Source organism: Pipra filicauda, unplaced genomic scaffold, assembly GCF_003945595.2.
Source record: "Pipra filicauda isolate LSUMZ 115617 unplaced genomic scaffold, ASM394559v2 scaffold69_size3009148_pilon, whole genome shotgun sequence".
NCBI classification, from domain to species: Eukaryota; Metazoa; Chordata; class Aves; order Passeriformes; family Pipridae; genus Pipra; species Pipra filicauda.
The window spans coordinates 1,139,971-1,167,333 of NW_024104864.1; the positions used below are offsets into that span (position 1 = coordinate 1,139,971).

A 27,363-nucleotide genomic window follows, 5' to 3' on the forward strand; every position below is an offset into this window, starting at 1 on the left:
ACGGCATCCTGGTTTCTGTGCTTCTGCTTCAGCCACATTTGGTTAGGATGCCATAAATTCTCCAACTCCTTCAATGTGGCTTTTATGTCTGAAATGTTTTGTGGTTGTTTCATAGCCTTGGCCCTAAAACCCTTATTTCCTCTACAGGTTCCCTGAGGGTAATTTCATCCACCCAGATTCAACAAGCATCACTATACTGACAAACATAGTACTGACTGGTGTCACTCTCCTGTCCAAACTAACATCTCAGTTTTCATCTGACATAATTTTAGGGCTAGCTAGCTGTCAAATTCAATTCAGTATGGCCAAAACAGAAAGCTGATTTTGACTTTTCCCCTCCTCCCCTCCCTTATGTTTTTTCCCCTCCTTCTCTATTACTCCCTCTTCTCCCCCCCAAAACGTTGAAAACTTATGGCCTCCTCCTAACATCAATATCTAGTTTGAATCAGCTTTCTCACACATCTATCACCCCAGTTACATTCAAGGCTTGCTGCCTCCCATTGCATATTATTCTAAAATTCCCCCTGTCCTGTTCATTGACTCAACTACATCTCCCAAATGCAATCAGTTTATCAGCTCCTCTTTCTAATAAGCTGGTGAGAATAGAAATTTTATTGCATTATTACCACACTAGTATCTTTCTCCTGACCAGCCAGAGCAGATTGTATGGCAAAAGAAGAAAGTGTGGCCCAAAGAAGACATTTCCAAAGACATTTGTGATGCACCCATTAAAAAAAGCACAAGAGCATCATGCTTCAGGAATTCTGTATCTCTGAGTTTACGCCAGGCAAAAGCCAAGACTCGGTATGATTTTATACTCGAGGTTGTCAAAGCTTACTTAAAATTAATACAATATTTTTATACCAGCATGAGGTTGTAAATATAGTGTTCTGTATTCATAAGTGATTTTAATGTAGTAACAGAAAGACTGTGATATAGAGCCTTACCTATCTACCAGTATTTTACATGAAATCATTCCTAGAAGTTGGAAAAACTTCAAAAGCAAGTTGAAGTCAGCTTAATTTGGCTACCTTTCCAGAGGTAAAAGAGTGTCTAAATAAAGTATAATGACCCCTTTCTTCCAGGAATGATTTTCGTGAGGTAGGATTCCCTCTGAGCTCAGTGAACAGTCTTTGGGGATTTCCTTGCTGGATGAGTCTAGTGTGGAGGCTGTGTGAGCAAATGCCTTAGAGGAAGTGAGAACAGAATAGCTGCTTAAGAAGATTAATGACTGGATTCCTTAAAGCTAGCTTATGGGAAAGGTGATCTCTTATGTGCGTGCCAAAGACAATTAATTAAAATGGATCAATTAGCCTGTCAAATACAACATGTATCCAGAGTTCAAGCTTTTATGTATTCACACCAGAAACTGTAAAATCAAGGGAGAGGGAAGACCTTTTTGAATCCTACAGGGCAGAAGATGAATATGAGTTGGTGAAGAGGTAGAATACTTGCCTCAGCCTCCACCAACCCCACACTTGTGAATGGGTAAATGATTTGGTGTTGGGTCCTGCCACTGGTGTACACCAGCAACTGCCTGCATCTGCAGCATCCTTCAGTGTAACAGAGCCAGAACAAACTATAGAGATAGAAAAACGTGCAAGTTAACACTTGGATGCCAAGTGCCCACCAAAGCCACTCTGCCACTCCTGTCCTCAATTGGACAGGGAAGAGAAAATATAATGAAAGCTCATGAGTTGAGATAAGGGGTGAGGTCACTCGCTGATTACTGTCATGGGCAAAGCAGTCTTCATTTGGAGAAATTGATTTAATTTATTACCAATCAAATCAGAGCAGGATAACGGGAAGTAAAACAAATCTCCAGCAGCACAAGGGGACAGGAATGGGGGTTACAGTCAGTTCATCACATGTTTTGCTGCTGCTTCCTCCTCAGGGAGAAGAGTCCTTTCCCTGCTCCATTGCAGAGTTCATCCCAGAGAAGACAGTTCTCCCAGACTTCACCAGCATGAGTCCTTCCACAGGCAACAGTTTGTCACAAACTGCTCCAGCACAGGTAGCTTTCCATGGGGTGCAGTCCCTCAGGAACAGACTGTTCCAGCGTTGGTCTCCCACAGGGTCACAAGTCTTGCCAGCAAACTTGTTCCAGTGTGGGCTCCATTCTCCACAGGTCCACAGGTCCTGCCAGGAGTCTGCTCCAGCATGGGCTTCCCATGGGGCCACAACCTTCTTCAGGCATCCACCTGCTCTGGTGTGGGGTCCTCCATGGGCTGCAGGTAGATCTCTGATCCCCCATGGACCTCCACAGGCTGCAAGGGGACAACCTGCCTCAGCATGTTCTTCACCTGGAGCACCTCCTCCCCTTCCTTCCTCACTGGCCTTGGTGTCAGAGCTGTTTCTCTCACATATTCTAACTTCTCTCTTCTCTGGCTGCAATTGCTTCTGCCCAATGACTTTTTTCCCTTCTTAAATAAGTTATCACAGAGGTGTGATGGGCTCAGCCCTGGCCAGCAGTGGGTCTGTCCTGGAGCTGGCTGGCTTTGGCTCTTTTCGCCATGGGGGAAGCTTCTGGCAGCTTCTCAAAGAAGCCTCTCCTCTAGCCCCCACCCCCTCTACCAAAATCTTGCCACACAAACCCAATACAACACTGAATAAAAACCCATTTCTGAGGTGGAGTCAAATTCCAGCTATATAAGCAAAGAGGGAACTGTAAGGAACTAGAGTATTTTTTTTCTTCTAAGTGTGGCATCAGTAGCATCAGAATATAAAAACCCAAAAACATTGAAGATGCAGAACAGATTGGATTTCAGCACAAATCTCTGGAAAGAAAAGACAAACCCACCTTGACAGAATCAGTTTTGGTGAGTCTGAACTAAAGGCAGTGATGAAAATACTAAGTCAGTCACTTATGTGATATATTTTAAAGAATAGTCTGATGAGAACTAGAAACCACCTTTGTTCTATCAATCACTTGAAATGCATTTCCTTCCAAATGTGTCTAGAATCTGCACAAGCATCAGTGTATGTAAATTCAGAGATGAAAGCAATAATTCATAGTGGTAGGAAAGCATAAGGCATTTCTAAGTATGAATGCCAATCATTCTCCATAGGTTATGTTGCTGAGCAGTGAACAGGATGTGAACCTGATAAAAACTGAACATTTCAGAAGGCACACAATCTATAAAATGTTCAAAATGAGGGAGAACTTTGGGTATACGACTTGCCTGTAAGCACACAGAGGCAAAGCAAGGGCTGAGATGCTGTGTTCATGTTAGCCAAGAATGGAAAGTTTAGACACGTCTCCCCCTGGTTTTTCAAAAAATCCTGGGATCACAATGAAATGGTCAGAATCTGTGCTGTCTGGGGGACAAAAGGCTTTGATGAATCACTCAAACTCCTACAGCCCAGGCAGCTATGCAAACTTAAATACCAAATAAATTACTACTTGTATCTGCTATACATACTTACCTTCAAACTTGCCAACAGGTGAAACAAATTACTAAAATACATGACAAATGAGAGAAAGGTAGAATACTTTAGTTTAGCTGTGTGTTATTTAATAACTGCTAGATTCTTAGTGTTATCCTTTAGACCAGGATTTATAGACTTATTTACTTTACAGAGATGAGAAAATAATTCTCAAAAATACGGAAAACTGAATTCTATTAGGAAGAAACTGTCAAAATGCTCCATAAAATTTATGTTTGAACACTTTCCAAATGATAGAGCCAAAGATTAAAAGTGATTTTCCTTGTGGATAGAGATGAGCATGATGTGATGTACACGAGTGGGCTATGCAATTACTTGCTAGTCACTCAGTAGAACAATAGACAGAATGACTTTTTAATTCTTTTCCTGGATTTCGGCAATAAAGAATGGTTTTATGGCACAACTGGGATAAAAGAGCACATCCATCTGGTGTATCCCACCTAGAAGGCACTGGGTCTGCCTGAGAGAGACTTACATTTGCAACATGGGACATGGTCTCTACCAGGTATTTCAGAAAACTCCTCCTGCACCTTCTTGGGAAACTCATTTGGTTCAATGGTCATCGCACAAAACTTGAGATGTCAGACAGCTGTGATTAATTCTCCACTGATAAAGGTATCAAACCTCTATAAAGGACAGGAATGGAAGTCAGTGACAGCTATTTTGGACTAGTTTGAGTCAATAGGAAGACTGAACAAATATACCAGGTTTAAAAGATGACTCTAGTAGAAATAAAATGCAAGCAACATTTGGAAAAAACAATTCTGATGTTTCCAAATCAAACATTTCCTATTTTAAATTACATTTAGATATTTATTTTAATATATTTATATTATATATTAACAGATATATTAACATTGTTTTGGGCTTCTGAACTGGAAAACAAATTATTCCAGGCACTCTAAATAGGATATACTGTTTATACACTGAAGACTTACGCCCAAATCTGAGGTAGACAGTAGGGGTTCTCATTTCCTTCGGGCTTGAAGAAATGGCCATTTATAGGATTATACACACACAAATTGCAAAGGAACAGACTTTATGTTCAGCATTATGTTGCAGATCAGCACGGCCCTAACTTCTTAGCTGGAAAAGCGCTCTGCAAATATCCACTGCCTGAAGGATGGAGGTGGGACAGCAAGGATTCAAAGCCTCTGAGACAACTCAATCCAATCCAATACAGGCACTACATACCAAATTCCTATTTGATATATCACATTGGCATAAAGAAAATCCCTGACTGAGAGACAGAACAAGGGCTGAAGAATAATACAGCTGTCATTCCTGGCATGAAGAAACATTTTTTAAAGTTCTAGCTCTGATTGGATTTTTACTGCTGACATTTCTGCCAGACTTCCTTTCAACGAAGCATCGAGACTAGGATGGAATATTTCATAGGATACTTGCAGAGGAGACAGAATGGTCTCATCTGCCTTCACTTTGCTCTTAAATTAAGATTAAATGGGGGAAAAGGAACAATGGAGGGAGGGGGAAAGGAAGGCATAAGAGCCATTGCAGTGATCAAATTCACCCACAGACTAGCGCAGCCTGACACAATTCTTAGACAGCTGATTAGGTGGTTTTCAGTCTTTCTGCAATGAGGGATCTGGCTGTGGTCAGGATGTGGCCCTGATCTGGGAGATGGTTTGTGGGGGATGGTTCCACAGAGTATTAGCGAGATTTTCTTCATAGACTTCAGAAGAGTGTTGAAAGTCAGACTGCAGGCAGCATTTGTTCCCTGGAGTCTTCTGATGAGGCTGTTTATTATGAAGTATTGCTTAGTCGAGAAGAGACAAGTGTATTGGTCTTGCAGGTCAACAGTAATGTATTTGCAGAACATAGCAGTTGTTAAAAATGAAAGATGCAGACATAAAACTGAATGCTCTTCATGACAAAAGGATTGAAATACTAGAACGTGGGATCCATTTTCCCTTTGCTCTTCTTTTCTCTCTCTGCTTTAATCTTTCCAACTATTGTTTTATGCAAATATCTACACTATTTAAGGCCATCTATATGAAAGGCCAGTCACCTGCTTCTGGACCAAGGTTATAACAGGTCTAGACTTTTCTATGAGGATTTTTTTGCACAGAGGCCAAGGATGTGATATCTGATATTTTGTGAACTGACACATTATATTTTTGGTTCCTATGATTCATCAAACTACTTTGAGTGAATGGACCTTTTTACCCTATAATTTAAACTGAAGGATATTGAAGGGCAACTGAAATTTTCCCCAGCTAAAAAGAAGTCTCTTTTCTGTGAGTATTAGAAGAAACCTGCTCAAAAATGCAAACTGTGCTGATGGCTTTTCTATAGAGCAAGTGCAGACTCATTAAATGTATTCTTTTTTTCTTTCTAACTCCTTATGCTCTTCTTCTAATTGAATATGAATTCAAAGATTATGTTTCAAACTTGCAAGGCTGTGTGGGTTTGAAAGCAACCGAGACAAGTATCCTCGTCCTAACTGAGACCTTTGTTAGTACAGAATCTAGTAAAACAAGCTAGCAATTTGGAATACGTTGGCTGTCACTTCAAATGTCAGTGATAATTTGCAAAACATTCAGAGCAATAATGGGAAAAGGCACAAACCGTCAAATTTGTAGCAAAGCTGACAACAAAAAGAATATTCACTGTGAATTGCAGTCTTCCTGACTTGCTAAAGCTCCTACTGATTCTGCTTTAATAAAGGATATTCTTCTTTCAAGGGATTTAGATACAGTAGATTGTCTAACATGCTTAACTGATGCTTGAAGTTCTTTATCTGAAAGCTTATCCTCGATGACTTGGAAATCTGTGGTCTCTTGTTAATGTTTTTGAGAGGGTAATTGGTCAGTTTGTGATCTGGCTATATATTACCTGGATAGGTACACACTTGCTCAAGGACCTCACCATTTCTTCCTACTGGCTATCCCATTTTCACAGATTTCTTTTTTTTTTTTGAAAGCTGTTCTGAGAACTAATAACAACTGTCTTTGGAAAGGCATTGGCTCCTGCTGTTTTGCATCTACTAGAGAAGACAAAAATGTTCAGAATGAAAAATATTAACAAAAAATTCAGAAAAGGTATATATTGGTCAGACATGTGCTTGATGGAAATTAAAGCTTCAGAGTAGGAGAATAACAAGTCTGTTTTCTGACAATCTGTACCGCTTACTAAAAATATTTCAATGAACCATTGCACCTTTAGATACATCGAATGTGGACAGGCTCGATTGCAAACCTGGGTCATTAGAAGTTCAAATAGCCTGGCTCACAGCAGGACCTGGGAAAGCCAGACGGTTTTGTCTAATCCTTAGTGAAGGAGTAAGAGGGGAAAGAGGTAGCTAAGCTATGTGACAGACAGGGATCTATAAAATAAAGTATTAAGAAAAGGGATTAAGAGCAAGAACTAGAAAACTGTGCATAGAATACAATGCAAATTGGATGCAGAGAGAATACCAAAATGTCAGTTAGAGAACTACAATAAAGGCTGATAAGAAAGCTGTGGCGACATGGTACATGGCATATATTTACTACCTTAGTAGTTACTAAGTCTCTTAGACCAGTTTTGTGTCCCAGGCAAGGCCCCACATTGTCGTGACTAGAACCCAAGTTATCTTGATTTGACATCCCAGAGTTCTGCATACTTGCTACAGTAAAGATACAGAAGATGATTGCTGTGCAGATAGTAATCACTGAGGCTTTAGCTCCTCCATGGCTTCTGTTACAGCCTGTAACCCACAATCTGTTAGAAAAAGACCCCTGCTTCCAGAGCAACCAAATCTAGGTTGAGTCCCACCTAAGGCTTGGGAGAACCCTCTGCAAAAAAATGCATTCCTCTAATGCAGCAGGACAGCCTGTACAGACTAGTCCAAATTCTTTGCCCCAACTGCTGTTCGGGTGACTTTTGACAGTTCTTCACTGAGATACGCAGCCCTTCCTGGATATGGCACACATTTATACTATAACTCAATAGGCCACCACTGCAATGAATTTATACTGTATGTCTGAGCCAAACCAGATTTAACAAAAGCCAGGCCACCCTCATTGCTCTGTCCAGGCCTATAGCTCTGCCTTTCTTTGCACTGGCTCTGGGGCTTGTCTGACCCTGTGCGGAGTTAATCCAGCTCATTAACCCAAAATAAAACTATTGACTTTCCTAGCAAATTAATGCATTGCTGAAGGGACAAAAAACCCTCAAGGGCTCAATTGGATGCAGGATTTTCCTTTTCAACACCAATGAGAACGGATCACCCAAGCTGAAACAGATAACTCTACTTTACACCTGTACTTAACTACTTAACTACAATTACAACTACTGTAATAAGAACTACTTAACTGGAGTTCTTATTACAAAACTACATTCTCAGTTTTGTACAGACACATCCTACAGCTTCTTCATTAAGAAATCTGGTCTCTGAGCATGCATAAAAGATCTAATTTTTATGGTAAATATTTCTATCCTGTACTTGTGAAGAGAAAAAAAAGGATTATGTATTAATATTACATGAGGATGAGGAATTAGCTTTTTATCCATTGACACCTATGTAGGATGAAAATGGCACTGCTGTTTTTCAATCAGCAGTCTCTGTGGCACCTGAGTACTGAAAGATCCTAACAGAATAGGAGGCTTCCAGCCTTCTAATGTTATTTTTTAACAGTTCTCTTTACAGCTAATAATTCAAAGGGCCAAAGGAAACCTCATGTTATTCCAAGAATCAAGCAGAATGACCAAGGTAATAATAGATCTGGCATTCTAGGTAATCCTAGACAATACAGTGATGTTATGTGAATTAAAGCAGTCATGCTATGTGTGATTGAATCAATAAGGGGTTAAAGGTAGGAATATAATGAAAGCAAACCCGCATGGCTTTTTGGAAACAAGTCTTGACAAGCAGGCCTGACTTCAATTTTTTATGAGATTACAGGTTTGTTTGATCAAGGTAACCACATGGATGTGATAGACTTGGACCTTCCTAATGAATCTGATTTAGTAGTGCTTGACATTTTGATTAAAACATTAGCATTATATAGCCTTAATAAAACACATTAAATAGATTAAGATCTGGCTAATTGATAGAGTTCAGCAAGCTGTTCTAACCAGATACTCAGCACTGACTGGGGATATTTTTAGTGGGGCTCTGCAGGCAGGAACACTATGCTTACTGCCATTCGATGTTCTGGAATTACACAGAAACATGGGCAATATTGGCAAATGTCCCGCAGTGTAATGAGGAATGGGTAGCTATGGAAAGTCATAGTTTTGCCTGCATTGGCATAAATGCATTTCTGGTATCTGATTACATACTTTTTCTTTCGTTCTGTATAAGCACAGAGGTTCTCTTGCAGGGTATAGTTGCAGGGCTGTGGTCTAGTCAACTGCTGATGGGTATACAATGATTTCTCTCGAGGGTCATTGATTTTATCTACTAATTCATGTATTGTTGAAGGGAGTTGTATGAATCATTTTAAAAGCGTGAGCTGTGAAATCACCCCTTATTGAACACTTCTGCATGTCTTTTTTTTTTTTTTTCCTAAACTACCAAGAATATAACCTGAGATTTAAATATGTTTGAAGCTTTAAAAAGTCAGGAAATTCTAGTCCATGGGCTGAAGAAGGATTGCTATAAAAAAAATAAACCAAGAAAGCCAGATGAGGTAAGCAAAAAAAACCCAAAGAGAACTAAACAACTTCAGTGATCAGTCATGTACAAAACATATATAATCTCTACTACTATCACTTTCTGGTCAGCTGATCTATGCACATCTTTCTCATTCTTCATTTTCTTGGTCAGTTCTTGAATCAGAGGCAGGTTAGATAACACTGAATTAATATTACTCTCCTTTGCTAGATTTGATTCTGACCAGTCTTGTTATACTGCTACATGTAATCACAAGCTTACTTAAGCAAAAATCAAAATGAGAATTCATACAAATTTTTATGGTGTAGAATGTTAAAGATGCTCTTTCTCAGCAAAATCTTTGTAGCAAACTGTTGTCCTTTTAACATTTGGTTTGGTTTCTGTTTGACCTTGCAGAACAAGATGACTGATAAATATAAAAGATACTATCCAGGAGAATATATTTTCCTCTTACTATCTAAAATACAGATTCAGAGACAGATTTTCCACAATGCATTAGGATGTGTTATTTAACTTGGTTTATATCAATTTAACATCTAAAATCTTTTCACATTTTCATAATTTTACCAACTTGTGTTAAAACTCTTGGTGGCAAATCTATGCAATCTCAGAAGCGCCCTATGAAACATCAATACCATCTAAACCAGCACAAGCCAGCAAGTGGATGCCTCATCTATCTACTGCTTGTTTCTCCACTAAAAAAAAGAAAAGCAAATTTTTTTTACTGTGTCAAAACCGAATTGGTCCTTTTTCTTTTTTTTTCTTTTTTATTTTTTTGGTTATACATCAAAACTCCTCCTCAGCCAAGTCATTCAATGGGGCTCCTTTCTGTGCCTGTCATCAGTGTTAGTGAATTTGTCTAAGTCCTGCAATGTCCTGTACCACAACTAATTTCCATCATTCTCTCTCTGCTTCTGGATTTGTGTCCAGCTTAGAGCAAAATTTTCAAAAGGGACCTGCATGCCTTCCATGTACCAGTAGTGAGCCAAAATATTTTCCTCAGTTGATATTTTTAAACAGGACTGATTATGTTTTGTTGGCCAGTATGGTTTTGTTGTTTTGCGTCTTTTTCCTACAAGTCAGTTTTCCTAACACCACATTGGCAGTATGAGGATCCTTGCTTGCCCTTTTGGATACTCTGAGGTAATATCTAATTGTCAATACTCAGCTCTTCATTCTGATTCCCTGAAAGACAAACATTGGTATTCAAAAAATGTATGCATCTTATTCTACTTCCAAAGGCTTTTTATCATTCTTCTAATTTTCATCCTTCCCTTTCTTCTCTTAAAACTGTCTTATCTCTGTCCTCCCTAGAACTGTGGAACCGTTATATCAGATTTTGTTCCTCTGGTACCCCCTGACTCCCAGTGTCTTCTCTTTTTTGCAAGTCTGTGACATTTTCTTCATTCTAATTATTTCATTTTTAACCTTATCTTTCCCTTTCCTATTTACAATTCGTGCTGTTATCTTTCTTTTGGGTTTTGTTAGCCTTTTTTTTTCACTTACATTGCCTGTGGTGAACATAATATCAGTAGGACATGACATTCTTGAAATAGCTTCAACTGGGTTTTGACTTTTCCTTATTCTCAAAAACTCTGTACTTACATCTTTACAAATTTGCTTACTCAGTTCCATCCTCTTTTTCATTTTTGTCTCCTTGCCATAGTCCTCATATATTTTGTTTCCCATACAAAGATATGCTCCTTTTTTTTTTTTTTTTCTGGCTGCAGAAACCTATCATCCTTTCCAGTTTCATCAGCACTGTATCCTTTATTTTTCCTAAGGGCAAAAGTGAAGCTACGATTATTCTTTGAACTTCACTGCAATCTTTTTATCGTTCAGAGGGGGAGTACCTGTGAACACACAGGGATGAGCTAAAGTGAAAACAAAAAATATATGGATCTCAGTGTAAGAAACCAAAGTAAACACTATTACCTTGCTTCACAGAACTGTAAGATTTACAAAAAAACAATTAGGTGTTAGGGTGGGTATCAGAACTCTCCTAAGCACCCCTGAAACATCTGCAAAATGGAGTGATCAATGTGCACACCTCAAGTGTGACCAACGTGCAACACTTTGGCGAGGTGTTATTATTTATTCCTGTACAGGACAAGTTTGTTCCTTACACCATTTTAGTCAGTTCCCGGCTTCCAACCACGCTGACAGCGCTGTGCCATGAGTCACTTTTAATAGCTGCCTCATGTGCTCCCGACCTGAATAACGTTTTTATAGAGGTTTGTGTACCGTGTAACACCACCCGTGCTGGACCGCGCTTCGGAGGCCCGAGAGCCGTCCCACGCCACTTCCATGGCTTTGGAGCGAGCCCCGGAGAACCTCCGAACCACGAGGCGCCCGGAGGGGCAGCCCTGGGTCAGTGTATTCCTCTGGGGAATGAAAAGGGGATTAGTCCCCGAGAAGGCCGGTGGTGTCAGTATCCGGGCTGAGCACCGACCCGCACAGACCGCTCTGTGCCAGGCGGGAAATGGAGCTCCCTGAGCGACGGGGGAGCTCCGCCACCACCGGGACCGTCATCTCCTGTGACATCTTCACAGAACCACAGAACATCCTGAGTTGGAAGGAACTCACAAGGATCGCCGAGTCCAACCCTTAGCCCTGCACAGGGCAGCCCCAAGAATGTGCCTGAGAGCGCTGTCCAAACGCTACTTGAACTGTCGACCTTGGGGCTGTGACCACTTCCCTGAGGAGCCCGTTACAGTGTCCAACCACGCTTTGGGTGAAGAACCTTTTCCTCATATCCAACCTAAAACTGCCGTGGCACAGCTTCATGACTAAGTTTGGGTCGATTCGCCCTCCCGTACGCAGCTCAGGCTGCGAAACCAACCCGGACCCCCACGGCCCCGCCAGCCTCGCTCCCCCCGGCGCTGTTCCCCACGGCAACCGCCGCCGGTCCCGCCGCAGTGGGGCGGGGCCTCCCCACCTGACCCCTCCCCCGCGCCTCCCGGCCCCGCCCACCTCGCTGGGATGGGGCGGGGCGTTGCGGAGCAAACTGGCGATGCGGCCTTTTCCATTGGCGGAAGCAGGTGCCCATCCTCACAGCGTGCCAATCAGCTGCCTCGGGTCGCAGCGGCCGCCAGACAGAGCTTGCCCCCTACCTGGAGCCACGGGCCGCCAAGGCTCTGGGCGCAGTCCCCGCCCCTTCTCCCCTCTCTACCAATCTCGTCCGCCCAACCCGAACTCAGCAGCCAATCGAAACCTGAGTCGGTGCTGTCAATCACTGGCGTTTCCCCACCCTTCCCCGCCCCCGCTCCCCCTGCAGCCCGGAGCCGGGAGCGGAGCGGAGCGGAGGGGAGGGTGGCCTCCGCCGGCTGCGCACCGGTGCGGCGGGAGGGGCGTGAGGACGGGGGAGGGAGGGAGGGAAGAGGAGGAGGAGCTGCGGCTGACGCCGGCGGAGATTTCAGTACCTCGGAGAACGGCCGCGAGCTAGCCGGGCGGGCGGGAGCCGCCGCCGCCGCCGCCCTCCGCTCCCCGCTCCCCTGCCCCGCTCTGCTCCGCACCCGCCCCTCCCCGCCACAGGTCCCCCCGGCGCCGAAGGGAGCCCGGTCCCCCCGGAGCGGCCCCGGGAGGGAGCACGACAGCGGCACAGGCTCGGTGATCGGGACGGGCAGGGGGTCCGTCCCCGCGGGGACGGGACGGGTGGTCGGCCCGGGACGGCCAGGCTGGTGTAGGAGGTCGCTCGTTGCCATCGCTCGGTCCTCACGGAGCGGCGGCCGGGGCGGCGAGGAAAGCGAGGGGGCTCTCTGCCCACATCCCGCACCCCGCATCCCGCCGCGGGGCGGCCGCGCACCCCCCGACCCGGAGCCCGAGGGGAGAGAGGAGCACCGAGGGCGGCAGCGGCTCCCGGCGTTTGCTGGGGTGGGCAGGGAAGCAGAGAGCGGGAGCCGCGGCAGCGGCTGGGAAGCGGGGATCCGCTTCTCCGAAACCCTGGGGGCGAAGGTTACCCCGGCTGAAAGGGGTCTTGAGGTGAAGGGGAGATTGAATGTAGACGAATTTTGGCAGTTTTGTTGAAATAATCAAGTGCCGAGGGCAAATTTTAGGCAGATAAGATAGAGGGATGGATCCCGCTGTTTTGGATTCCGGCTTGAATTTTTTATTTACTTTTCTGTTTTGACCACTGCTAAATGTGGATTTTGTGAGAGAACCCGATGGCGCTTGTTCCATTATTCCTTGTTTGAACGTAAATCTTAGTCCTGCTGCTTGTGGATTTTTTTTTTAATTTATTTTTTAAAAGGACCTTTCCAAGTAGCTTTCACGTCTGACAAAATGAAGCCTTTGTATTTTTCAATCAATTATACCTAATATTGACGTCCTGTTTGGTACAAGAGACTTAAAGTGCTGCCTCACTCAGAGGACCATTAAAGACTTTCCCGGTCGCTACATGTAGCTGAATGTGTTACAACACATCCTTTCTCCCCCCCAAAATCTCCCGAAAGATTTTTCCAAAATGAAGAAATTTAATTTTCGCAAAGTTTTGGATGGTTTAACTGCCTCATCCCCCGGTGGAAGCAGTGGTGGTGGCAGTGGCAGTGGAAGTGGGGCTGGTGGTGGCTCCGTGCACCCAGGAGGGACTGCAGGAGCTGCAGGGACACCCAGAGAGGAGATCCAGGAGACGCTCACTTCAGATTATTTTCAAATTTGTAAGGTAATGGCTGTATTTTTATTTTCTATGGAAATAATAAAAGCTGCGTTGAGTTGGAGGGGGGGGGGGGAACAGGAGGGCAGTAATCTGATACCAGTAAGCCTTTTACTTGAGAACTGCAGTGGTTGTATAAGGACTTTGGGATGAAAAGACAGATCTGGTGGATGCTTTTTTTCTTCCTGCTGCAGAGTTGGGGTGGTCAGTAAATTCATAGAAATCTTGATTTCTGCATTCAAGGCCAAATCCTAAGTTCACACTTGGATCCCAAACTACTGACAAGATTGTGGGCAGGAAAGCAAATCAATTGGTGCTAGTAACAGATAAAATAAGTGATTAGAAATTTTAAATTGTATATATCTACTTCCCCTCCTCACTCTTCTCATCCTCTGTGCCTTTTTTTTTTCTTTTAAGATAAAGGCACAAGCTAGAAATAAAAGACAGTACACTGATTACTGAACATAAGACTTCAACTATTTGTGAGGGACTGGATGTACTTTCAGGATGGTTGTTTATCGTTAGTACTAAAGATTATAACTGCATGACAGTAAACTTAGTGGGACAGCATGAATACCACAAGTTGCCAAATTTGTTTGGAATTGGTTTTCATGTTTTGGTCAGGTCCTTAAGTGAGAATTTTCTTTGAGTAGAAAGTGTAAGATATCCCTGCGTGTTTTGTTTTGTATGTCTTCTGCAACAGAGCTTTTAGTGGTGCTCTTAAATGTACCAGTAAACCAGTACAAACTATTTGGTACTTCTGACTAACTCTGAAATATAAAAATCATGTATTTGTAATGAAGAGCAAAAACAAAAGGAGATGATATATTATGGTCCTCTGCTGTTATCTTTAACTTCTATGTGAATTCTGTTGGCTTTACTGGAAGTTTTGTTTGCTTATTTGTTTTGATTAGAAGCTTCAAAACCAGAATTTTTAAGTAGTGCAATGTACATTATTAGGAGTAAATGGACTTCATCTGTTAAGTATACTTTCCTTTCATTAACCAGATACCACTTGATTTGAAATTTAGGTTTTGGTCAACTCCCAGCACATTCTCATTTCTTTTTTGTGTTTCGGGAAGAAGAAAGCAATAGAAACAACCAAGACAAGCTGTAAGTTTGTGTGCAGAGCTAGTCCTTGTGAAACACACAGCTTCTCTCATCTCAGATACCATGTTTCTAATTCTGTTTGGCTTCCAGCTACAGCTAGTGTCAAAACTGCTACAGAGTTCAAGGGAAGAAGGATGAGCCCCTATGACTTAAAGACTCAGAGACTTCTGAAATAGGGTTTACATAATTCTATTTTTTTAGATACATAGTTTTTTACAGTTCTTTGCCATCCTGAAACAAAACAGGTTCAGGCCTATTAACTCAAGTTATTCTATAGTTTAACGGAGCATCAGTAATGAGTGTATACCTTCTTCCCAGAGTTGGACTCCTTTTGCTTATGGACAATAATAATTTAGCATTTTGTGAAACTCCAGGTATTCAGTACAGTGATTTCCTATTTTTGTCACTTAAGTAAAAAGATAATGCAAACAACCAAGATACATTAAAATATTATTAGAAGGTCTGACATTCTAAGACATCTAAGTAAGGGTAAAGTCAACATGGTTCTTCATGTCTAAGTCATTTGATAGGGCTGAAGATCTATATTTAGTATGATATATTTTTATTTTGTATGACATTTGCAAAAATAAAAAAAAACATAAGGTGAATTGAAATTATTTTTTGCCTAATCTCCATTATTTCTCTTCTTTGGCTTGATATTACCTGAAGACAGTTAGTATTATATTCTAATAGATCTACCTGGAAATAAATCTGATAGTTCTACTTGGAAATAGATCTACTTAGTGTATAGGAATATGTCATTTGAAGAAGATTTCAGTAGGCTATATTTGCCTGCCTAAGCTCTCAGGTTGAAATGTTCTCAACAAAGTAAATATTTGTACAGGAAAGCTTTTGGTTGTTTGCAGCAGCTCTTGCTTATGAATGCATGCTACTGCAGAAGTCTATTGTATACGAAATACCAGCTTTGTTTTTTTTTTTAAGATACAAAGGTATGCCAAAAGCAAACTTCCAAAATACGAGGTGATTATGTGCTCATAAAACACTGCAGTGTGTATTCAGTGGGCTCTACTCAATCAATCAGCTCTGTTGTAGTTTAGTAACCTTATGGGGATGTTTGCGTGAACCCACGAAACCTCGCAGGCCCCGATCCTGCGTTAGGCACTGTGCAAGTGCTCTGGAGGCAGTGGGACCTGACGCAGGAGCAGCTTTCACCCTCCCTGCTTCAGGGTGCAGGATCCAAGCCATAATTTGTATCTCAATCACTTCAAATTAAATTAAAAACACAACAAGGCATACATAATCCGAATTCTGTCTTCCCCAAGCTTTTGTTGTATAGAACTTCTGATATTTCAATTGTGTATTTTCATGTTCAGTTACATAAGTTATACAGGCTGCATATTTAAGGATCCATGATCTGTGATCCTGCTGCACACAGAACTGAGTAAAGCTAATGGCAGTTTTGGTTTGTTATGATCTGCAGGATCAAGGCATGTGAGCTAACAGTCTAAGTAGCACCTCAAACTGGTTTTTCTTTCTTTTCTGATTATAAAAATCTTCATTTTAATGTGAAACATAAAAGCTGACTCATACTTAAGAATTAAAGGGCCTTACCCTGCAGTTTTTATGTAAATAGATTTCCTTTCTGAAGTTTGTGGGAGGTCTGCTTGACTGAAAGCACAGATCGAATCCTCTACCAGAAGACTTTCACTGGTAATACACCTGACTTCATTTGTAACACACCTGAAAGCCATCTCTCCATTTTGTGACATTTTTAGGATGCTTATTACCACAGTGTCTTCTTGAGATACAGATTAGAACTTAATAGAAGTAAACTGAATATTTCATTTTACACTGAGATGTTCACAATGAGTTACTTTTGGCATTTATATTTAACACATTAATGTAATCCTCTATGTTGAAAGAATGGAATATTTTTGAAACTATTACATATGAAATAGCTATGGCCTGTTTTAAGCATAGTAAATTTAGATGTTGGTAGCTCTACTAATGAATCAATGGCACCATTTAAAAAGTATTCAAGCAATGTGAAATTTTGTCATACCTATTTTGTGACAACAGGAAGCTGGGGTACAGTTTGTTATATTGAGGGGCTGCTCTTGGAATTTGGATATCCAAGTGGAAATCATGAAAGTATCAATTATAATTCACATTAATTGAATATGCGAGATAACAGCAGCATCTGAAATTTAGACGTGATCTAGTAGAATATACTAGTAAAGTCTGTGTTAATTTTAATTGGGATACACCTAATTTCCTTGGGTTTGCTTCTTTCTATTTTCTCTCTGTATAGATGTTGGTTTTTTTTCTGACAAGGATTTTTTAGGTTCAACTGTGTTTGTCCAGAGCATTTAGAAACTAAAATACAGCACTGGGGAGAGATCTGCTATTAATAAAGGAAGTGAGAAGATCACAGTTAGGATGCTTTAAATCATTTGCGTAGAACTTTGAGCAGAGGGAACCTAAAAGGAGAAAACAGTGATTTTATTACTTTTGCAGAAGGTTGTTTGTTGGGGGATGACGCAGCTGAGAAAAACCGAACAAGAATGAAGTTGTACATTTTTTGTACATAGAGTACGTTCTTCATGAAAATAAGTCCCCCGTATAGAACTACTTGACCTTTTATTGAAGAACGATCATAGGGTAGAATTTGTAGAGCATGAGGTTAGTAACTTTATGCAGAAAATGTTTGAAATCAAGACCTCAGTTAAAAGCACAATAACAGTTGCACTTTACTAGACATACAATTAATCTGCTCCAGTATGTTTTCTTTAGCTGTAGGCAGCAACTAGATACCCTCAAAAAGGTTCAAGAACTGCCAATTTAGTCTTCTTCTCAAAGAATTACTTCCCAAATGCTGATGGTTATGGACTGCTTTAAACCCCAAAGCATGAGATAGCTATTCTTTTCCAAACTGGCCTTCATGTTATTACTGGGTAGTCTTGCAATCTAATAAGCATCCCTTTGTATCTTGCTGCATTATTGATAGTACAGTCATAGTTTCAGTATGCACATGATCCAGTCTTTATGTAAAACCCATGGAAGCAGGTATAGCTTTAGAATTTTGTTAAAACTCGTATGGAATCCCGTGGCAGACTGCAATTGTGTCTTCCTAATCCTACTTACCTTTGACAAAAGCAGGCCTTCAAGATACAGCCAATCAGTAGCCAATTTAAATACCTCAATTATTTGGATTTCCTATCAGGTGGTCTTAAATCTTAATTCCTAGAGTTTATAGGTGGTAATACCTTATTTTGTCAACCTATGAAGATAAATATTTAGTCCTTCTGACAGCAGTCAAGTAGGTACTTCAACTGCACATGCAACATGACGCTGTAGTTCAATGATAATAGAGAGAAGATGAATTTTGAATGGCAATTAAAGCACAATGCTGCAGGAGCATATAATTCTATTTTTGGTTATGAAGAATAAAAAAAATAATCTTGCTATCCCATAGAGTTTTAGTTAGCTTGAGCTGTTTGGTTAATTTCTCTTACCTCCTTAGTAAGGTCATGCAGGGAACAAAAAATAAAAGGTGTGTGAAGTGCTACATGTCAAAGAAAACCCATTTTAAAATTAGTATAGTTACTTGTAAGTGCTCAGAGTTCATTCAATATTTTAATGGTAAATAAGATAATGTTGGGAAGGATTTTTTCCTATATACCAGGGTTTGGGTCTAAGGTTAGATGCAAAACCCTATTATGTTAAAACTACAGTCACAAATGACACTTCTAAATTAGGTTATAGTAATTTTATGAAATTTGTGGTAAGCAAAATGTATTTTTCTTTTTTAAATGTTTGTATTAATTAGAAATAGAATTCATCCATGATAAAGAGCATAGCACATTAAAATCTTCTTTTTAAGGAACTTTGAAAATTTTAAGGTACCTGTAGTAGCATAACTGGATTCACTTGTTTTGGTTTTTTTGCAAATATCTATGGTTTTGCATCATTGTGTCTGGTTGTTAATCATGTATTAATCCTAAATGCATTAATGCAGAGCCTTCATAGCCAACACCTGCAATTACAGCTTCAAAATTATTTTCAGACTTTTACAAAAAGGTTACAAAACAAAGCACTCAAAAGTTCCACTTTTTAAAAATAAGTTTGCTTGCAAAGAGAACTTTTAATTACATGATCCCACATTTCTTCTTTAGGTTTAATTTAGCAAAACAAATAGTGTTTGCTCATTGGAAAGCACTTCAATATTTCTCTGCATACTTAAAACTCAGAGCATGCTTGAATATTAAGTTCCCTGTGGACTTTTGCAACAGAAGTGCTCACCACTGAAGTTCCGAAAGCTTTATAAACGTTAATGAATTGACCTTCACAACATTTCTGTGAGATGAAGAGGATATTATCCCCCCTGTATAGATGCCACAGAAAATGCCAAATGCCACAAACATTTAGTGTCCACTATCTTGAGTTTCCAGCTTGACCTGCTTTACATGTGTTTTTCTTGTAGCACATTTAACACTTTTATACCGCATCTTTCCATTGCACCTCCCATTATTTTCACATTCTATTGCACATATTGTGCACACCTACAGAATGATCTTTAGGCTACTTGTTCATACTGTTAATTTATACATCCACCTTAGATAGCCAGAATGGCTCTGAATTTCCTTTTTGTCTCAAATGACTGCAGGTGGATTGCTGGCTCCACACTGAACTTGTGAATTGCACCTGAGGTATACGAATACCATCAACCTCTACTGTCTCAAACTGGTCAATCACAAAATGGGAAAATGATTAGCAGCCACATGTGAAAAGCTTAATTCACAACCATTGGCTTGCTCATTTATAACACTAAATGATAACAGCATTGATAGAATTTTTTTTCTGCTATTTTCTATCTGAATTGTACCTTGTACATTCCTATTTTGCACCAAAGAGACAAGTTTGGCAGAAAACAACTCTTAAATTGTTTACTTTTGGTTTGCCCATAGGACAGGTCAGACTGTACTATGCATGGGGGAGACAGAAGTTCTATGGCAGAAAAAGATAATTAATCCTTACAAGTGGAGTACAAATTCATGCTGCATAGATTATCTTAGTTAACGTATGTTCTAATTGTTCTGCTTTTTATGGTTGACCTTGCATTTTTGTAATATAGGAGTCATAGAATATCCTGAGTTGAAAGGGACCCACAAAGATCACTGAGCTCAACTCCTGAGTTCACAGATGGAAACCCAAAAGTTAAGCTATTTGCTGTAATTTTGTGTGCCATTTCAAATGGATGCTTTGAGGTTTGGTTTGTTTTTATTTTGTTTTGGTTGTTTTTTTTTTTTTTTAATCTGTGGAATCATAGATATTTGAAAGGACCTTAAAGATCATTGAGTTCCAACCCCTCTCCCATGGGCAGAGATACCTTCCACTAGACTGTGTTGCTCCAAGCCCCATTCTGCCTGGCCTTGAACACTACCAGGGATGGGGTACACACAACCTCTCTAGACAACCTGTTCCAGTGTCTCACCATGCTAACAGTCAAGAATTTCTTCCTAGCCTTTGATCTAAACCTACCCTCTTTCCATTTAAGGCCATTCCCTCTTGTCCTATCACTACATACCCTTGTAAAATGTCCCTCTCCAACTCTATTGTAACTCCTTTAGGTGCTGGAAGGTGCTATAAGAGCTTTCTCTTCTCCAGGCTGTACTCCAGCTGCTAGTGGAACTGGTCACACGGGATATAATGTACATCACCTGTGGGCCACCACTTAGTTAATGAGAATTTTTCTCACTATTGCACCGAGAAAAGCAGTTTTTATTCTCTTCTGGGAGGACAGAGGAAATTCAACCTGGTTAGCCCACATAACAGGAGTGTTCTGATCAAATAACTGTCACGTAAAACATTGGTTGCATAAGCAACTTCTTTTTCCCCACTCATTTCTGAAAGAAAAAGACTTGTACATAATTTTTTTTAGGAAATGAATGAAAAAATAGTTAGAAGTTCGTGGATAAAATTATGAAGATTTTTTCCAAGTAGAAATACAAATACTATGCCAAACATGTAGCTGTCCTCAGCAGAGGTAGACTAAATCAAAGACAGACCACATTCTTACTTAGTTTAGATGAGTATCCATTCACGTTTGATTCTTGTTCTGAGATGTCTGATACCCCCTGTGTATGGTGTATGCCCAAATCCCTTTTTGAGGTCTATGTGAAAATACTGTGAAAACTTAGCATTAGTATGCTCACTTTATAAACTGAGACAATAAAGCAGTAGAGAAGTGAACTAATATACCCTTCTAAGCTACATGAATATACTGGTCTATTGGCTATTCTAAGAAAAAGGGGTTATAAAAACAGCTTATGGGATGTATAAATTTGTCACAATGTGTGTTAGAATCATTATAGGGGAAAATTAGAGGAGTGTAGGATAAGAAGTACAAGTAATGTGCATCTGTGGAGAGGAGAGAAAGCAATATTGATAGGTACAGATGGCTGGCAAGTATGCTCAAATGTAATAAGATGTTATCTTTGTGCAGTGCTGTGTCCATTCCTAGCAGATCACCAGCAAAGACTATGAATAATAAAAAATGCTAGAGACAATCTGTCAGCTGTCTCTAGGGTCAAAGTCTGACAAGGTACACTTTTTTATGGTTCCCTTGAAGTTAAGTTGCATATAGTACTGAAAAAAACCCCATTAATATTTAAGGCTTTGAGGTGGTGAATGTGTGGACTCAAAAGTAATCTGATTGAATTCAGTGGTATATATGTAGGTGCATGTGTGTATGGTAATATATCTTTATGCATAATTTGAATCCAATAAATTAAAAATAATTGCTTGTGTTCCATTTGAAAATCTGTTACATAAGAATGCTGTGAGATCAGACATTCAGAAGTCAGGTCCCTTATTCAGCTGGTATTCAGTTATGTCTGTATCTGTGGCAATCTAGTCTTTATTTAATGTTTTTATTTTCTTGAAGTGTCTGCTTATATTTTGCGCCTGTCCTCCATCACATTTGTTTTGAACAGTGCCCAACGTAATGGGGATGCTGGATGCTATTCTCTGTGTGTTCTTTGCAACAGTTCCTATGAGAAAATCTCTATTATCCATTGGACATCACAAAAACTTATTCTAAATAAATTATGAATGCTTATCTCCACTTCGTTCATCCTGTTCTATCTATTGTACTCTTTAAGCGTGGAGATGTGCTTTCAGTTACACCTGTCCATCATCATTTGTGTTACAGTTACATTCTATTGTAGTTGTGGATTAATTGTAGTGAGTCTTAAGATCCCAAGTTTATTCGTTGTTTGTCCCTACATATATTTTTAAATGCTGACTGAATGAGGCAAAGGCAGGAAAAGTGGCATGTGGTTGTGTAAACAGAGATCTGATTCTTACAATCCTTGGATATGGTGTCTTCATTTGTGTCTGTGAGCTCTGTCCTTGGTACCATTATGGGCAATGCAGAGGGGGATAATAATGTACAAGATGTGCTGGATTTCGCTGATGTTAGAGGGGAAAAACCTGCCACAAAATATCTCCATATCATTTGGAACGTATCTTCACCATATGTGAGATGAGGTGCTGGCCATCTTCAGATTAAATTCTTGATTCGACATCAGAAAAAAAAATCTTCAGATTGTGCAGAGCATTTATTCAGGAAGATGGTAGGAGAAGGTTAACTATGAATTAGTATTAAATAGTAAGCAACTTTGAAAATGCTAGTAATGAAATCTGGTAATAGCGTTTGTATACAAGAATGCCAAATTATGTCGCAAAATAGATTTTCACAGGAATAAACCAATAATACAGATTATATCAAAATAGATTTTTAAGACTGTGTTTCTATAGCTTCCTCCCCTGCCTCCTCCCCCTCAAAAAAAGAAACCCTGCCCTTCAAGAACTTTATCACAATGGCAAAATTTTTTAAATCCTCCAACGTGGCCAATTTTTTAAAAATTAAAATATTCTGAAAGCAGCAACCAAAACATTTGCTTCAGAAGAGTAACCACAATCAGCCATAACAGAACAGAACATAATCAGCCTAAAGTAGCGAAGTTTCAGAAAATCCAAAAATGGGAAGTCATGAAAAATTAATTAGAGTTATTGCTATGTTGGTCTGATGTAAATTCAATAAAAACAGTTTTGTTTGTTTTTTCTTTTTTAAATTTCTCATTAAAGTTATGAAATATTTTTTTCTCTGCATCCACAGTAAGAGTGAAGACAAAAATATTTTCCTTCCAGGGCTATCAGATTAGTTTTTTACAATTCATGTAAATACCCATAAAACAGATCTCCATCAGATAGATGATATTCTAAACCAAGCTCTTTGAAGTTCTAGAGTAATACAGTTAAATGATGCAACAACAACAACAACAATAAGAACTGCTATTTGAATTACTTCAATTGTAATATTCTCCATTTGGACAGAAGTCTTGCTTGAGTAGGTAGGCCAAATTGAGCTTTGAAATCAGTGTTTTAGGGTTGGTGTTTTTTAAAATAATTTTACATTATATCCAAGGCCAAATATAGTTTTGTTAACATCCATGGCATTTCTCTTGATTGGTACCCTATTTCTTCTTGCCAGTTTAAATGGCAATAGTGTGAAGTACATAATAGCATATTTACTGTACAATGGATGCAATTCCTTTGTGTTCTCAATTTTTCCTCCCTTTCTGTATATTTGTCTGGGTTTGTTGGTGTTTTTTTGTTTGTCTGTTTGTTTTTAAACTTGGTAGAGTTCTTTTAGAAAGAATAGGAAAGGAAGAGGTGAAATAACTTTGCGTACAATGTCCTTCCTTGAATTTAGGACTTCTCCAAAGGGCATAATACTTTCCTTGGGATGGTTATATCCATGTGTTACCCTGTAACTTATTAACTTACCACTGTAACTCAGTGCTGTGGTAGATGTAGCAAGATAGTGTAGTTGCCAAGCAGTTGCTTGGTCACAGCTACACTGATTTAAATAGATCAAGCAAGTAATATTAAAATTCAACCACTCTGCTTTGGGCAGGTGGGATTGGAGTGGACAGTCTGCAGAGTTCCCTTCCACCCTCATCTGAGCTGTGAACTGGGAATAATGCAGCTCAAGGATCAATGTAATTTTATTTATTTGTGGATTTTTCTGTCTAAATTACATCATTTTGTATTTTCAATACACTACAGTGTATTTCAAGGAACAAGCATGAGAAGAATACTTTCTGAAATTCAAAAGGCCTTATTTTTCCCCCGTGGTTTACTGAACTTGGCCATTTGTACCTATATGAATCACATGTAAATAGGACCATCCGTCTTCAGCATCCAACTTGCAGAACTGAAAATAACAGTGGAAAAACACATCTCTGAAATATCTGCAGAGATTTTTGTCATGGAAGGAGGAACTTTAAAGAGGACTGCAAGATTCCTTCTTCATTTTAGTTATTTATTTAAAGCTAATTGTCTGGAAGATGCCTTTGGATGTACTTTGTTTTTCAATGCCAAGCAATATGAGGAAATTTAAAAATTTTATGATGTGTGGTAGCATGTTTCAAAGAACAGTCATATGGTCTGCATACAGACTTTTTAAAACAGTAGAGTGAAAGCAATACAATACTAAAAGTGTAGACTTGATACTAATTTTTCAAACCTTGTTTTAGGTTTTTCAAGTACATTAAGCTGCTTCCAAAAAAAAATTAACTGACTTGTATATTATACATATGATTTATTTCAAATACTCTATAATCCCTCTTATTTTTCATATAACTATCAGTGTGTACTATTTGTGAAACTAAACTTTTAAAATTCAGATTGTGTTTGAAGTCTGCTTTAGTTCCAGGACAGCTATTTTCTCAAAATTCTACTGTAGCTAATTAAGTTGACCTTTTATAACAAAGTAAGTTTTGGAATTTAAAAATTAAAAGACAAACCAAATTTGCCTATTACTAAAAATATTATTCTTCTGTGCCAAAAGGTGTGTATTGAAATATGAAACTCTGATTGTGCCCTGTGTGTATCTTTTCTTCCTGCCCCTGCATTACCTATTTCAGTAACATTTCTCTTTTTCCCTTGTGTACCCACATTTCTGTCTTTATTTTACTGTGTTTTTCTCCACTAATACTGCTCCCCTTTTTCTTCCTCTCTCTGTTTTACTGCTGCTGGTGAAGATAATAAGCTCATAAGAAATACCCTGCTGAGACAAAGCAACGGCCCATATCGCCCAGCAGTCAGTCTCTGACAGTGGCAGCACAATGTGTCACTTAGGAAGAGTAATAAGTTGGATCACTTTCTGCAGTCCATTCCCTTTCTAATCTCCCATCATCCACCATCACTGGATTTGAGATATCAGAGAGTGTATCCTTAGCTGGTCCTTTTAAAATCCATTTATCAATAATGGCAATGAATTTGTCTGATGCCTTTTTGAGCCTTCTGATACTGTCAGCCTTCAAAACCTATGGCAGCAAATTTCAGAAGTTCATTACCTTTTTTTCTGTTTTAAACTAATCTTTCATTTATTTTGAATACTGTTGTTTTGCCAAATTTGTTTAACATACCCACTCACTTGATTATGCAAATCTTAGTCATATCCCCCCACAACCTTCTCCTCTCCAGACTGAAGTTGCAGTGCTTTTAGTGTTTCCTGATAAGATCTCTGTCCATCACCTTGAGCATTAGTTGTCTTCCACAGGGAAGACAACTCTGTCCACAGAGACGACAGCTCTGGATCAGGTCTGTCTTTACTTCTTCAGATGTGGACACTAGAGCTCCATATAGTTCTCAAGTAATGGGCTCACACAGGTTTTATGTAGCAGCAAAATTATGCCCTCAGTGTTATTCTTTGTTCTTCCTGCTAATGTCCAACATCACTTGGCTTTTTGACTTGCTGCTGCATATTAAACCAAATACTTCAGAGGAATGCCAACTGTGCCCAAACTACTTTCCTGGCTTGTAAATGCAAGTTCCAAATTTAGCATTGTGTAGACCTGTAGATTTACTTTTTTTCCTTCTGGATGCCTTATCTTACATATATCCACACTGAAGTTCACTAGTCAACTTCTTGCCCAGTTAAGTCAGACTAGTGAGCTCTTTCAGGAGTTTGTCACCATCAGTAATGAATTTCACTATCTAAAGGATCTTACTATGAGCTATGAACTTGGAGATTTCAGTGTTCATTATCTTTTATAGGTAATCCTAATAATAAATAAAATTGGTCCAAGCACTCATCCATGAAGAATTATACTTGTGAATTTTTTTCATAGTAAAAATCCATAAAACTCTATCCTTTGCTTTCTGTTATCTAACCAGCTTTCAGTCCACAAATAAACCTTTTTCTTCAGTCCCATGACACCTTTGCTTTTATAATAACATTGCTGTGGAATGTTATTGGAAGGCATTTGTAAAGCTTATGTATATTCATATCCCCTTTATTTACATACATGCTGACAGCTTCATAGAATTAGAGAAAACTAGTCATACAGGATTTCCCATTGAAGAAACTCTGCTGACTTCTGCAACAATCTTTATCTGTGTGCTCTCTTAGTCTTTATTTTACCATCTTGCCAGGGATAGCAATCAGCCTTCCCAGTCTACAGCTCCCTTTTGTAAATGGCTTTTCTCCAGATGACTGTTTCTAGCTTTACACCAAGAAAAAGAGTTATCTGTGGGTACCTTTATCTAAGAACAATTAAGAAAAGGTAGTTTTTTAGAATATTCTCTAAACATGCTCAGAAGCCCTGGTTCCTAATATAGGTTGAGAGCTCTATGGAATTCATGGCTTGGGTTTGGAAAGTTTTAGCTAAGCTCTGATTTTTACAAAAGGTATTCCTTTGAAAAATGAAAATGTAACTAATAAAAAATGTATCTCTCCTGTATTGTTTACTTAGGTTGGAAGCCTACTGATATCTTGTCCTCTTTCCATTTTTCATGAGTAGGGGTCAGTTTTACCAATCAGAGATTACAAACACAGAGGTCTATAAAGGAGGGATGTCATGGTTTTACAGCAGTATAATACATAGCAGCTCATCTGGAAAGGCACCCATTTTCACCACTACAACCTTTGAGTACCACAGTACTAAAAATAGTACTGTAGTGGTGAAAATGCTGTAATCATTGACATTTTTTAATTTCCTTTATAGCCAAATAAGAGGCTAGAGAGGTTTCAGTCAACACTTCATCCTCTGTTTTGTAAACCAATCAATTACTTCTTCAATGAGGTTTCTGCATGTGCACATTGGTCACAATTTGGAAGCAGGCTCTACATCCTGAGTCACAGGTTTAGAGTACATAGTTGAATTTCAACAAATAGACATCTTCTCAAAAATTATTTACCTAAGTAAATATGTTTGCTGTCAGATGTTACGCAAACCTGGGTATCTATAAAATATTAGCAGAAAAATTATGAATTTTAGGTTTATGCAAATTAGCAGCAACACTTTTGGCTATAAACCCTATTAATTGGCTGATACAGTTTAAAATTTGGGTCAGTTCTATATTTTCTGGAACTATTTAGAAAATATAATAATCACTTTTAAAAACAGTGCCTTTGCAGTCAGATATAAACCACCACAGATAGGAATTAAGAAAAACTCTTATACTGAAAAATTGCATTATGCACCATGTGAACAATTAC

The 27,363-nt window shown here is 39.4% G+C and overlaps 1 protein-coding gene across 11 annotated transcripts in view; it reads left to right on the forward strand.

Annotated features, from left to right (window-relative positions):
• The first annotated feature begins 13,410 nt into the window (after positions 1-13,410).
• Positions 13,411-27,363, forward strand: part of STXBP5L (syntaxin binding protein 5 like) — a 192,674-nt gene continuing 178,721 nt past the window's right edge. For all 11 annotated transcript variants that reach the window (XM_039388892.1, XM_039388893.1, XM_039388895.1 and 8 more), the window contains exon 1: positions 13,411-13,727. In XM_039388892.1, coding sequence (XP_039244826.1) covers positions 13,530-13,727 — 198 coding nt within the window. In that variant the 5' untranslated portion in view covers positions 13,411-13,529. The remainder of the gene's footprint in view (positions 13,728-27,363) is intronic.